Source organism: Anomalospiza imberbis, chromosome 3, assembly GCF_031753505.1.
Source record: "Anomalospiza imberbis isolate Cuckoo-Finch-1a 21T00152 chromosome 3, ASM3175350v1, whole genome shotgun sequence".
NCBI lineage: Eukaryota > Metazoa > Chordata > Aves > Passeriformes > Viduidae > Anomalospiza > Anomalospiza imberbis.
The window spans coordinates 96,594,374-96,607,724 of NC_089683.1; the positions used below are offsets into that span (position 1 = coordinate 96,594,374).

General features: G+C 36.9%; 1 protein-coding gene across 2 annotated transcripts in view; it reads right to left on the reverse strand.

Moving 5' to 3' along the window:
* SRBD1 (S1 RNA binding domain 1) overlaps positions 1 to 13,351 on the reverse strand; it is a 123,496-nt gene that overhangs the window by 44,252 nt on the left and 65,893 nt on the right. For both annotated transcript variants that reach the window (XM_068185886.1, XM_068185887.1), the window contains one exon: positions 5,832 to 5,914. In XM_068185886.1, the coding sequence (XP_068041987.1) occupies positions 5,832 to 5,914 (83 nt within the window). The remainder of the gene's footprint in view (positions 1 to 5,831; positions 5,915 to 13,351) is intronic.

The window sequence follows — 13,351 nt, forward strand, 5'->3', positions numbered from 1 at the left end:
CTACCGAGTTCTGTTTGCTGGGGTTTTGTAAGAACAGGTCTAACAAATAAATACTTGCAGTGCAAGGGATGAGCCAGATTCTGTAGCAGTAAAGACAATAAAAATAATGCAGAGAATTTTTCAGCCCACAGCTGAATCAGGCTGACCCAACTATACCTGGTCATACTCCGACACTTAGAGGTATCCCTGATACCTCTGATGTCTTCCATTTTGACCCCTGTATTTCTAAAATGTTATTATAGTTCAGCTCTCAGATATCTCCATTGCATCAAATATACAGTCAGATTGTCTCAAGCAAATAATATGAACGATAGGTGCTCACCATAAAAATAAAATTTTAAGAAGTACTGCTGTCAAAAGTGAGGTTAATAACACCCCTCACAACAGGAGGTTTAATAGTCCTCCACTTACAGAGGGACCAGCTGGAGGTAAAAAAAAAAAACATCTCAGCAGTGATGATGGCATCCACAGACATCTTTTGAGGGATGAAGACAATTAAAGAACACAACAAATGAGAAGGGCTACATGCAATTTCAGCCACATGCAGGAGAGACCAGTAACATCTCTCCACCACTGTCTATCAGCTGCCCCTCACTGGCCCTGGGACAAGGAAGGAAGGAGCCAGGCAAGGATGGCCTGCAATAGCAGACAGCATGCTACACAGACTTCTAAGGGAAAGAAAAAAGCTCCTTCCTTTCCAACTGAGACAAACCTCCAGTGAGATACCTCACTATTAACTAGCTGGACTGTGGATTTTCAAGTGGTTTATATCTGCAATGTCATAATTAAGAGAACTGGTCTAACTAAAGAGAAATTTTATCTGACTAAAAGCATTTTCTAAAGTTGCGCTGTCATTTACCAAAACATACCCATCTTCTTTGGGGGAAAAACTCAAGCCTAGAATGAATATCAAATTGCAACTGAAACAATAAAACTTCCTGCAAGTAATAATCAAATGCAAAAGCAATGCACTTCAATAACTAGAAGACCATGGAAAGGAATGTGGAAAGGAACAAGACATTTCTAGATTCAGTTATAATCAGACACTTTGATTAGGCTTTATGAAACACTCCTTTGATCAGGACCTTCCAGCATTATATAGAAAACAAACCAAAACTTAGTTCAAACTTTTTTTTTTTTTCTTGAGGGAATACTACTTAAGAGTATTGTTTACAGATTTTATTTGACACAGAATGCTCCAGGTACATCTGTAATCAAGTATTCTCCCACTTCAGAGGTCACAGAACTACATATCCCTTACATCCTTTTAGGATGCTAATTTTCTGAACATGTTCAACAGTGAAGATGTTACCACACCCAAAAATTGATTATGAACAGATTTTTGGACTCTAGAAATTATAAAAACCAAATAGGATGCTGGATTTTCAAGATCAGACAAAGGGCACATTTTTTAATATTACACTGAATTTGTCAAAAATTCTAAACCTACAACACAGATCACATATTTTATTCACAGGCTACAGATAAGTTTGACCTCTATCTATCTCTTTCTCTAGAGGTTACTGGATTTTTTTTTTAGGATCCAGGGATTTTGTACATCAAAAGAACACCAAAAGACCAACTAAACTTAACATATTCCTTTAGCTCTATTTCTCATTTCTCTGCCTTTTAACACAATTGCAGGATTTGGTGTTTTAAAAGTATATTAATTTAATTCCCCTCTTTACTTTGATGAAAATTTATGCTTAGTGCTGCTTCACTCAGCTCTGAAAAGTTGGGTTTTTATTTGAGAGTAAAGATTTTTTTGTCTTCTTACTCATTTTCTTTGCTCTGAAATCAAATTCCCTAGCCACAATCTTTGTGAAGCAGCTTTGTTCTCAGCTCTTATCTATAACTTCCAAGATCACTACAACTGCAATGGTAATTCATCGCCAAAATTCAGTGTACAGCATAATAAAGTCTTGAGCCACTAACTACTTCTCCCAGAATAGAAATTTAACTTTCAACTGGCATAGGGAGGTGGCAATGCAAATATATTCTGTATCAGGCAGAATCTGGGCATCACCTTCATGTTCAACTACAGAAGAAATCATACTAATATGGCCTGAAGGTGATAAATTAATTTTGGCTAGGTTCCTGTCTGGGAGGAAAGAACAATTTTCCTAATGAGATAAAGATGAAGGAAGACAAGGACCTTTAGGCAATTGGAATTTAGTCTGAGAAAGGCTCTAATAAATCAGGTTGTGCTTCTCTTTGTTTAAGGAAATACCTGTTAGGAGATCTGGGGCCTGTTTATTTTTCTCTGACAAACCTGATTTTCTTGGCAGTGCACAAACTCAATCATAAATTGAAATGAGAATAAAAGCAGGTGGCCAAGTTCAAGTTTCCATTTTTTTTCATCTAAAATAAGTAAACAAATCCCAGCTCATGGGACTCAATTTACACAGATCTCCTGCTACTTGGAAACTTGCAATTCCATATCCAAAGTATCCACACCCAGATGAGCAGATTTGCTTGGAAAAGTTGCATTAGAAAAACTAGAGAGCACCAATATTCTCACAAATGTGCACACTGAATACCAAGAGACCAGATGGGAGGGATCCAAAATCCCATGGAAGTAGCAACTGGAGAAGAGGCAGCCCCTGCTCTCAGTTCTCTTTGTGCAGCACACACTGCACAGACTTTGGGCAAGCTCATATTGTTAGCAGTGGATTTAGCACATGAGCACTTCACTTTCCTGTAGCACTGCTATCACTGCTGACAGCAGCAGAGCATCTCCTGCCCAAAGGGGTCACTCAGCTGAACACACAATGTTCCTGTACCACAGCCTCATTACAAAAGCTACAGCCTTCATGAGGCAGGTTCTGCTTCACCATCTCTCACTTCAATCTCTGAGAAGAGACAAATTATTGTCTCTGCCACTGCCTTTCAAGCAGAGTAGTTTGGGACCTCTGGCAGAGGCCATGTCCCAAGTCAGTGAGGCTGCTGTGAAGGCATCTGCCCCAGCTCCACTCCCCTGCAAGCTGTGCACTGCTGCCTCTCTGTTATGCCAACTCAGGACATCATGTAGCCATTACAAACATCACAAAAAGATTTGGGCACTTGGGCAGGAGTACCAGAAAAGGCAGGACCATCCCCTCAGGGAATTCACTCTTTGATCAACACACAGTGAGTGTGCAACCATCCCTCAAGAAATCACCATGTTGCCTGTGCTATACTGCTTCCATGGTCATGGGCAGCAGCACAGTCTCAGCCTGCCTCTGCCTAATTGCTGACACACTAATCACTATCCCTCTTTCAGGGCAAGAATGACAAAACCTGCATTTGTCAGACTCTTAAATATCAATTTCAGGGTGTTTAAGAAAGGAAAGGTCATATTTAAATGCTAGGTTTAAAGTTACAATAGGCTAAGAAAGCAAAAACCTCTGTGAAAAGACTGCTGTATCTCTGATCTAGACTGCGCACTGCATATTTCACCACAGAAATTAATAAAAAGCTGCAGCCAGCATTTAGATTATAAATTAAAATGTAATAAAACCTTTCAAGTTGCCTTGGATATTATAAAATTCTGTACCTGAAATACTCTTTATCTGAGGGATTATATCAGCCATTACTCTGGCACTCCCTGTACAACAAAAAAGCTTTTTCCATGCCTGTCCTCTGAGACACCAGCAAGTGGCTCTCTCTCTAAAAGGAAGACAAGACAGAAAAGCTTAATTCCTCTTCTCCTCCCATTCCCTTCCTGTGCCACAAGAGAGGTGCCATGGCCAGAGGGCAGCAAACCTTCTGACTCTGTTTTTAAGAGTGCAAATTTGATTTCAGTAATGTCACTAAGATCCAGCACTTGAGAAATTTATGTATCTTTGAACAAGCACGCTATAGCTTCTGTGGTGATTCTTAAGAATTCCAAGAGGATGTGTATCTACCTTAGATTTACTGAAAGCATGACAAGAATTAAAAATACATATAGCTAGAAATGAACAGTATTTGAGGCCTACCTCTCTCCTAGGCTTCTAGGATTTATTTCTCTGAAATTTTTCATCTAACCAATTTGGACAATTACAAATAACACAGTTGGGCATTTACTCGCAACATACCTGTAGTGGATCAAGAAGCTTCTCTGGAAGGGCCAGGAATATGGTTCTTACCTTGCTCTCAATGAATGAAAAAATGACACCAGCTTCAGTCTCTGAGACTGCAGTGAGCCGTTGCAATATTGTTCACTGCAACATTCATCTCATACTATCATGATCTCAAAACCATATGACCACCACCAATTCCATGTCTTTTTGCAGTAGATGTATGCTTGTACAATGTCCACATGGGCCACAGGACATGGGTGTGCATTTAAATCAGTATCTTCTAGTCACCGCAATGCAAGTTCCGAGTACTTAAAATTCAGAGTATACTGCAAATAGTAAAATATTCCATCTTGGAACTATTGTTTAAAAAAAAAACGAAATCAATCAACTTCTTTAAATGCTGAAACAGCATTTCAAGTTTTTTTTTTAAATACTTTTTTCCTTAAAGCAAGGATGAACAAAAATTTGTATCACTTCCCATTATTTTTGTTTCAACATATCACTGCTCCTGTTATAAATTAAAGCCCTGGGTCTCCACAAGTAAAGAAACCAACTACACTTCAGACTGAAGCTTATCTTTTTGCCAGATGACCACACCCATGTTTATAGCTGCCACCATTAGAACACATTTTTTACTGAAATCTGGATACATATGTTAAAGAAATCTGCAGTGTTTCTGCCCTTCACTACAATTTCCCTCAAAGAGTATGGTACAATTGATACCAAAAGATTATTTAAGTTAGGTTTACCAATAAGTTTGCAGTTAGCAAGCAACATGAGTAAGTTCTATCATCTGTGGTAATACAAGTAGGACTTAAAAAAGCAGTTCTGAATTCTACTTTAACCAACTAAAATGCTGACCTCAGTTCCGTAAAAACAAAACCGGACATACATTTGTTGGCAGATTTTCTTAACACCTTCTCTTTGTCACACCACCTTTAGGAGTGGCAGCAAGGGATTCTAGGCTGCTAATTGCATTCTATCCCGTTAATGCTCATGAGCTGACCTGAAAGAGCAGATCCATGAGCAGATCCAAGTTCTATGCTTTCTGTTCTGAATTCTGCTGTAGTCTTTCAAATTTACTCATGTTCTATAGTTTCAGAAATACAGAGAAAAGCACATGCCATATTTTCTGGGTAATTTTTTTCTTTTGCTTCTTTATTTGGTGGGACTTCAGCACATGCATAAATGCTTTCCTGAATCAATGCCAATATGCTGTAAAATGACAATAACTTATGTACCACTTCTTAACATAATGCTCTTGGTAAAGAAACTTGGAAAGTAAAAGTTTCTTCTCAGAAATAACCTACAAAAATGTATAAAAATCACAACTGTCAAACAATTTCCAATTCAGCTTTACTAAATGAAAAGCTTCAAAACAAACCCTTTTATTACAAACTTCTAAAAAGGAATGCACCTAACAGTACAAATTAATGGCTTCTAAATGGAGGATCAATATCTCATTGTATTTTACACAAAGAGCTAAAACCCCATTGCTGTAACAATACAGAAAAAGAGAAAGCTTTACAGATCAGGTTACCTGTCTGATTTGATGTTTTTAATAGACTATACATCTGGCTACAGCCATTTCAGAGTCTCAATCACAATCATTAAAAGTAGAGATTTTTAAAAAGGCAGTTTATGGCTTCTAAGTATTTACTACCATTCCATCAACACTGAAAACGTCTTTTAAAGGAGACATAACTAGTTGGCAATTATAAAGCAGCATTTTGGTGTTGCTCTATATCATGACAGATTACTTTGATTAAATGATACGTATTATCTTACCTGATACATTCCAACTCCTATGTGCTTGGGCTCGATTTTCACTAGCTCAGCTAAAGGGTCTTGGACGCGTCTAGCTATGGAAACTGAAAAACAGAATTAGAAAATAGCTATCACTTTTCTCTGAAAAAACTAAATCATGTAATTGCTTTTGCTAAGGTGTTTTGGGTCTTTTTACATCTGCTATGCATTTAATTTTTTTAAACTGGAAATAGTCAATACTATAACAGAATCCTTTTTCATTGTTAGACAAGGACATCACAAATACATTAATAATCAAACTTTTTATTTGAATAATTCCAGCAGAGACCTAGGGACATTTTAAACTGCAATCATGACATTTAAAAAGTTTTTCTGAGCTACAGAGTTAATAAATAAAACAGTATACACTATATTTTTCCCTTTGTACCCATACAAAATGAATATGTAACATTTAACATTATACTCTGTAAGAACCTTTAACCTGAAATCACAGATATGAAGAAATAAATAAACATTTAAAAAACAACAGAGTATCTGTTCACAGACTTATTTACCTAAAACAGTATTTCCTAAGGTATGTATCAGATATTTATCTAATTCAAGTATAAAATTCATTGTTCACCTTAAAAATGGTTCTTGGATTGTACTAATCTAAGCTGCACACCAAAACATATCAATTTGCCATCTGTCACCCTTACAATCACATTTAGAAAATCAAAAGCAATTTCCAATATTTCTGATGCCATTAAAGTATATGGGAAGAAACTTTGGTCTTCTAAATCCAAATGCTGAATTAAGACTGCATTTTTGAAGGCTGTATTTATTGATAAATAATTTGCTTACCCAAATCTCAGAAGAAAAAGCATATTTCCAAACATCAATTCATAAACTCGGTCTGATTCTGCAGATATTGGGTTGTATTCAGTATTTGCAACTGTGCTCCCTCCCACATATATGAAACTAGAAGAGTTCTACTTACCAATATTACATCTATAAATTGTTTTGTTCCTCCTGACTTAAGACAAAACAGGTTAGCTGGCTAAGCAGCTCTTAGAACATTCATTCTACTTAGTGATGAAAACACTAATGAAAAACAAGTGTTTAGAGGCATTCCAAATATCTTTCCAAATAAGGACCAAAGATCCTTAAAAAAAGCAAACAAACAAGTGCAACCCTAAACCCCAAGAATCCCACAAAAAGCAAAACCCAAAAGGAAAAAAAAAACCCAAGAACACAAAAACATTCATACTCAATAAAAACTAAAAACAAAACAAACCCCTCCAAAAATAAAAAACCCCAAAAACATAACAATGCCTGACCTTGCTGCCAAGGCTGTTTGCACTTGTACAAGAATAAGAGAAGTGGGACCAAAGCAAGCTGAAGGCCTTTAAAAGTTATATCCACGATTAACCCCACAGGGAACCAGTCATTTCAAGAGTGATTTACATTTAAATACATTTTTAGGCAAATCAGGAGAGGGTTAGAGGAAGAACATACAGGAGTCAGGAGAAAAAAAAATATATAATATATATATACATAAATATATATATATATATATATATATGCCCAGTGGTTTGGTCAACAACACACATAATGCTAAAACAGGAATACTTGAAGTATATCTAGCGCACCATCTGATTTCACACATAAATGTATGAAAACATGAACATGGTTATAGTTATTTTATATATAAAATAACCTATAAGCCCCTTTACTGGATCACAGAAGTAATGCATTCATTCACAGAGGCATTTAGGTTGGACACACCACTGGAGAAGATGGGCTGCCTTGTCTAACACCCCTGCTGAAACAGGGTTTGCTACAGCAGGTTGCCCCAGATCATGTGCAGCTGGGTGGAGACTTCACAACTTGTCTGGTGAATCCATTCCAGTGTTGGGCCACCTGAACAATAGATAAATGTTTTCTTGTGTCCAGATTGAATTTGCTGTGTTCTAATCTGTGCCCATTGCCTCTTGTCCTAGCAGCGGGCTCTACTGAGAAGGGTCTGCTGCTCTCCTTCATTCCATCCCATCAGGTACTTAAAACCCTTTTCAAGGTCCCCCTGCGGCTCCTACAGGCTGAGCATTTCCAGTTTTCTTGGGTTTCCCTGGTATGAAAGGTGCCCCAGTCCTTAACCATCCTTGCAGACTAATTTAATTAGCAACCATCACTACTGCAGGGTGTTAAAGGCTTCACAGCATTTCAGAAAAGGACTTGACTAAACATTTGTACTTGAAGCCAAAACAGTAGCCAGAGATATGCAGGCTCCTCAAACCACAACTGCAAAATTTATCAATTAATTGCTGCACTAGGGATGTCACTTTTAAAGATTTGCACTGTTAAATGCACAGTTAACATGAAGTTCACCGCTCGGTCATGCAAGACTTTTCATATCCTTTAATATCCATGTTAACATGCTGACAAAGGCAGTTTGCTAGCTAGGATCAGAAAGCTCTGTGCTGGTGACATCTGATATGCCTGCATCTCTGATAGAGAAGTTCTGAATTCAAAGACAATCACATATGCCTTCTCGTAAAAAAAAAAAAAAAAAAATCCACAAAAATTTAATCAGTGTAAGTACACCAGTTATAACTTACACAAGAACAGCTCACTGCCAAAATGCTTTCCTATAACAATAATTCATATTAATTACTTTGAAATACTAGTCACCCACCACCTAACAAACAAAAGTGAAACAAAACACCAATGAAAGTAGTATTGATCCAAACCAGGAAACACTTACAATGATGTATTTCTTCTGAATACACTGATGCCTATGCACAGAGACTATATTTGTCCTTCAGTAACCATCATTAAACTCAGCTTCTTTAGTACCCTCACAGTGTTTTAGAGAATTATTTTTTTTAGTTCTACCTAACTGCAAATCATATTTCAAAAGTTACATTTTAAATAAACTGAGAGCAAATACCTCTCACTGTCCACATCTCCTTACACTATATCTTTTAAAAACAGACAATATGGATAAGTTGATAGAGGAATTTTCCAAGCATAGCTTTCACTTGGGAACCTTCAATTAAAAAGTAAAATTTAGACTCTTTTTGTCATATTACCTTGGGGGACAATGCTGTCATATTCCTAGGAGACTTCCAGTGGAGGCATAGGACCTGATCCAGCAAAGCACTTCAGCACAGATGCAAGTCAAAATTCCCACCGGAACAAGCAAAACTATTCACATGCCTAAAGTTACAGAGACATTTAAGTGCTTTCCTGGATCAGGCCTAACAGTTACAATATCGAAGCAGGAAGATCAACTAACAGCCAGTTCCACGTTTCAGAGATGCAGCTCCTATGTCAATACCAGCAGGAGAGCTGACCTGCCTAATTCCCACTAAAGGCACGATTTCACTCCTGAACTTTTCCAATTAATAAATAAAAGAGAGCACAGTAGGGGAAATGAAAGAGTTGTCCACAGTCTCTCTAGGCAGAAATTCAGTCAAGATTAGCATCTTCTGCCTCTTGTGCAGGCAAACCCATTTATTTGTTGCTGGAGTAGTTGCACACTGCAAGAGATGGATCTTTTCTGGGGGCAATGAGGCTGCACTGTGGCCATTTGATCCAAGTGACTGGACTACCACAAAGCAGGTAGAGAAATACTGAAACCATGAGGGCTCTGCAAGAAGTGAGAGGTCTACTACCATGGAGCAGAGCTGATGGTCTGGCATTTTCTTCTTAAAAAACTATATCAAGACTACAAAATTTGTTTTTCATTTTCAACTATTTTACACTGGGTACATTTTAGAAACCATGCATTTTTAGAAGACTAACAATGAAACAGGTAATGAATTCTTACTTCTAGATATAAAGGTACTCTTCACTTTTGCTCAAGCCAAAAAAGATTACATTATATTATGACATACAGGACAAAATGAGAAAACCAGATTTCTCAAAAGTTATCAGCACGGCCACACATGAAAAGTTTGAGAGATTTATTAAAATATGCTAGTCTAAGTAAAATGTGAAAAAACCCTAATCAATATTCAACAAGGTATTAAAATCAGGATGACATGACCCTCTATTAGAAAATCACCACAAGATTTGTACACCCCATAAATGCAAAGCTTGGAGTTGTGAATTAGGATGAAAATATTATTGCAACACTTGGAAAGGCAGTAACATACTGTGCTGCCTTGCAATAAATTTATGTAAAATTTTAACACTTGAAGGGACAGAATGGTCTAGGTGGTCCTCTGGCTTCAATGTAGATGTACTTCACATCAAAGTGTAAGAGAAATAAAGATTACAGCAAGCATATTTACTGTAATCTGTCTTGTCATTAGGTAGGACATATTCTGCCATTTCATTAAAAAAGCAGTTTAACTGCTTGGAAGTCTCAATTCACTCCATGCTCTGGTTATTTGACAAGACAAACCCAGCAGACAGTAATGTGTCAGTGATGAAGATGCCATTGTGATGGAAAAAAACATCCATAAGAGTTGCTTGCACAGCTCATATCAATCTCTGTGTCTGATCTTCATAGAAAGAGAGGAATTATATTAAAATGTTTTGTTTCCTAATGGCTAAAAAGCAGATACGCCCTCATGAAGTAGCAAACGTGCAAATTATGCGGCTACTCCTGTCTTAAAGATCAAATCCCTAATTTTAAATAGAGAAATTTAAAATTAAGACTATTTTCTTCAAACACACATAACTTTGTTTCTCTAGTAATTTCTATAGTAAGCAATAGCATTTTTTCCCACAAATCAGAGGTGAGTTTTCACTCAGAAATACTGATAATAGTTTTAAGACTAAAGACAGAAACAATGTGCCACACTCAACAGTGAAGGGCCAAAACAACACAGCAACCTTACTGTTTTTCTGCATGGTATCTATACAAGGGCCATGTCAGCTGCCAGCCCTAAAAAACTAGAATTAGTGCTAACTTCTTTGAGTACCTGCCTCCCTTCAGTAACAGAACAGGTCTAAAACAATCACTAAGACCCAATCAGACATGCAGACTATTTAGGGTGCAAGGGCAGCTGGAAATCTTGTCAACTAGATGAAATTTATTATGGTTTCAAGTATTGTGCCCACTTTGGGGGCAGGCTGCCAACTTCTGTGTTCAGACAACTACATATTGAAATGTTCTCTTTTTGCATTGCTTTATGTAAGAGCCACACCATATAACAAGAGCTTTAAGGCTTAGATAAGGAAAGCATGAAAATGAGGAATGCTTATGAGTAGAAGAACAAAAGGTTTCAATTTCTTTCAGTTACAGCAGCATTCAAATGTTGCCTAACACCGTAAGCAGAAAAACATTTTTGGCCAAAAGTCCAGGATGATGGCATTCCTCCTTTTAAACACATCTTCACATAACGATAAAAAATATGTCTGAGTCAATAACTGTGACAGCTTAGCTACCCCACATGAGTGGGAGCATTTGTGTTATGTTTGAAAAAATGTGAAGCTTCCAGATGTGAAGGCAGTGGATAGTTTTATAAATGCTTTACAAATAAATATATGGCAACCACAAGCTATTAAGCTATGATGAGTTCAACTTCAATTTTGTCATAAATGAGAACATTCTGTATCTTTATTACAAAACCTCAATATTTCATTCTTGCTGAGACATGCTACTATAACATCCAAGTTATTCATGCACCCTCCTATTTTAAATAACCTTCACAACTCAAAAGTCTGGGTTGAAACTTCAGTGTCAATGAAATAAAAAAAAATATCTTTAGGTAATCAGAGACTCACAAATGCATAAGTAATTACTGTCAATATATCATACCTGAGTAGATATGGAAACATTACAACTTTTTAAATCCTTTTATAAAGCCTATTATTGTGTTCAAGATCAATTACCCTCCATAAGTATCTGCAATAATGTTTACTCAGTGATCGATTGTTCAGGTTTCCTGAGTCCTGGAAGCCTTCTATCCTGTTGACCTGAATTTCACCCTCCTTGCAAAGGATACAGTGAAACGTACAGTAGTCTTTTCATTAAGCATTCTTTCTCAGTAGGTCAGGATTTGTGACACAGTTTTGAATCCTCATATATCTTCTTGGTGGGTTTAGAGTATGCAATTTATTTTAAGCAACTGTTCAACAGCTGCATTTCATCCAAAGCTCTTCTGTAGCAAGTGAGCAGGTTTTTGTTTTAAAAAGGTTACATTTTAGTTTACTTTTAACTCCATAAAACTGATAATCTGTTATTTGCCTAAGATTAATGAAATAATGAATGACAATATTCTACTTATTTATTACCAAGAAAAAAAAAATCTTTAAGAGATGGGTTGAAGACAACATGAAAGTTTGAGATGTGTTTAAAGAGAAAAGCTTTGACAAGTGAATATTATAATGCAGCTTTTTAAAGTCAATATTTTTTCTTAGAAACACTCCCAAAAACACTTTTCTCAAGCATTAGTAATTCCTGTATCACAGAATAGTATCCATTTTATCTGAGATCGGGAACATATAAGCATTTAACTGAAGCCTCATGTGATTTTTGTCACAGAAATGAGTTTGTCTCAGAAGATGGTATAAACTCCAAAAAAACTTTTCCCCATCTGTTCAGCTTAAAAGGTAGGTATCATAAATATCCTCTTCTCATTCACACTGCTGATACTAACTGTATCTCTATGCCATTGATTACTGTTTCTGCTACAAGTAAAAAATGACTTGAAGTTCTAATCTTCCAAGAGCTAGTCATCTGTATCTTAGAAGAATTAGTCATTTGTATTAACAACAAATATTAACCTTTTGTAAGTGACCAGAATGTTCTTTCCTATGCCTGTAGTAAAAAAAAGAAGCTTTGGCAAATAACACATCAAATCCCAGTTTTAAAAGGAAACCAAAACTTGAATTGAAGAGCATCCTGGTACTGGTCATTCCTCTAGCTCCATGCTTCAAGGAAGCAACAGAGCCTTCAAAAGGAAATACACAGACACAACACATGCACAGAGTTACACCAGAAGGAGGGAAATGAATGGTTCTTGCAGCTCTTTTATGCTAAGGGAAAGCAGCTTGACCAGAGCACATAAAACTTGCAGGTAGCAGGAGATCTAACTCCAGCCCAGTCCTGAGCTCTACAGCTTCAGAGGAAATACGTACCAGTAAGCAGGATGTTAATGATTATACACCAGCTCTCCCATGTACCCTGAGGTTTACACAGGTTAGAAAACATTAGATTCTTGTTTAGAACAAGAAGACTACAAACATCTCTAACATCTGTGTAAAAACCCATTCAGGATTGTGCTACTGGTTTGGGGTAATTCAAGCCCATTTTTCTACTTCTCAATAACCTGGTGCAGGCACATGTTCATGCCCAGCTGGGCGAGGCTTAGTAATTTCCAGACTATCTGCAGTTAGAGACTGTTTTTTGATTTCCTGTAGAACCCACAGATTCCCTATAATTTCTGTTTAAATTGTAGAGCCTAGCCCAAGCCTTGAGATAAGCTTCCGCTCAATAGTATGAACTAGGTTCTATGGGGAGACAAGTAACAAGACCCTCTTGTTCCTATTACTAATGACTTACATTACTATTATGAATTAAGAATTAATTATTGCTATTACTATTA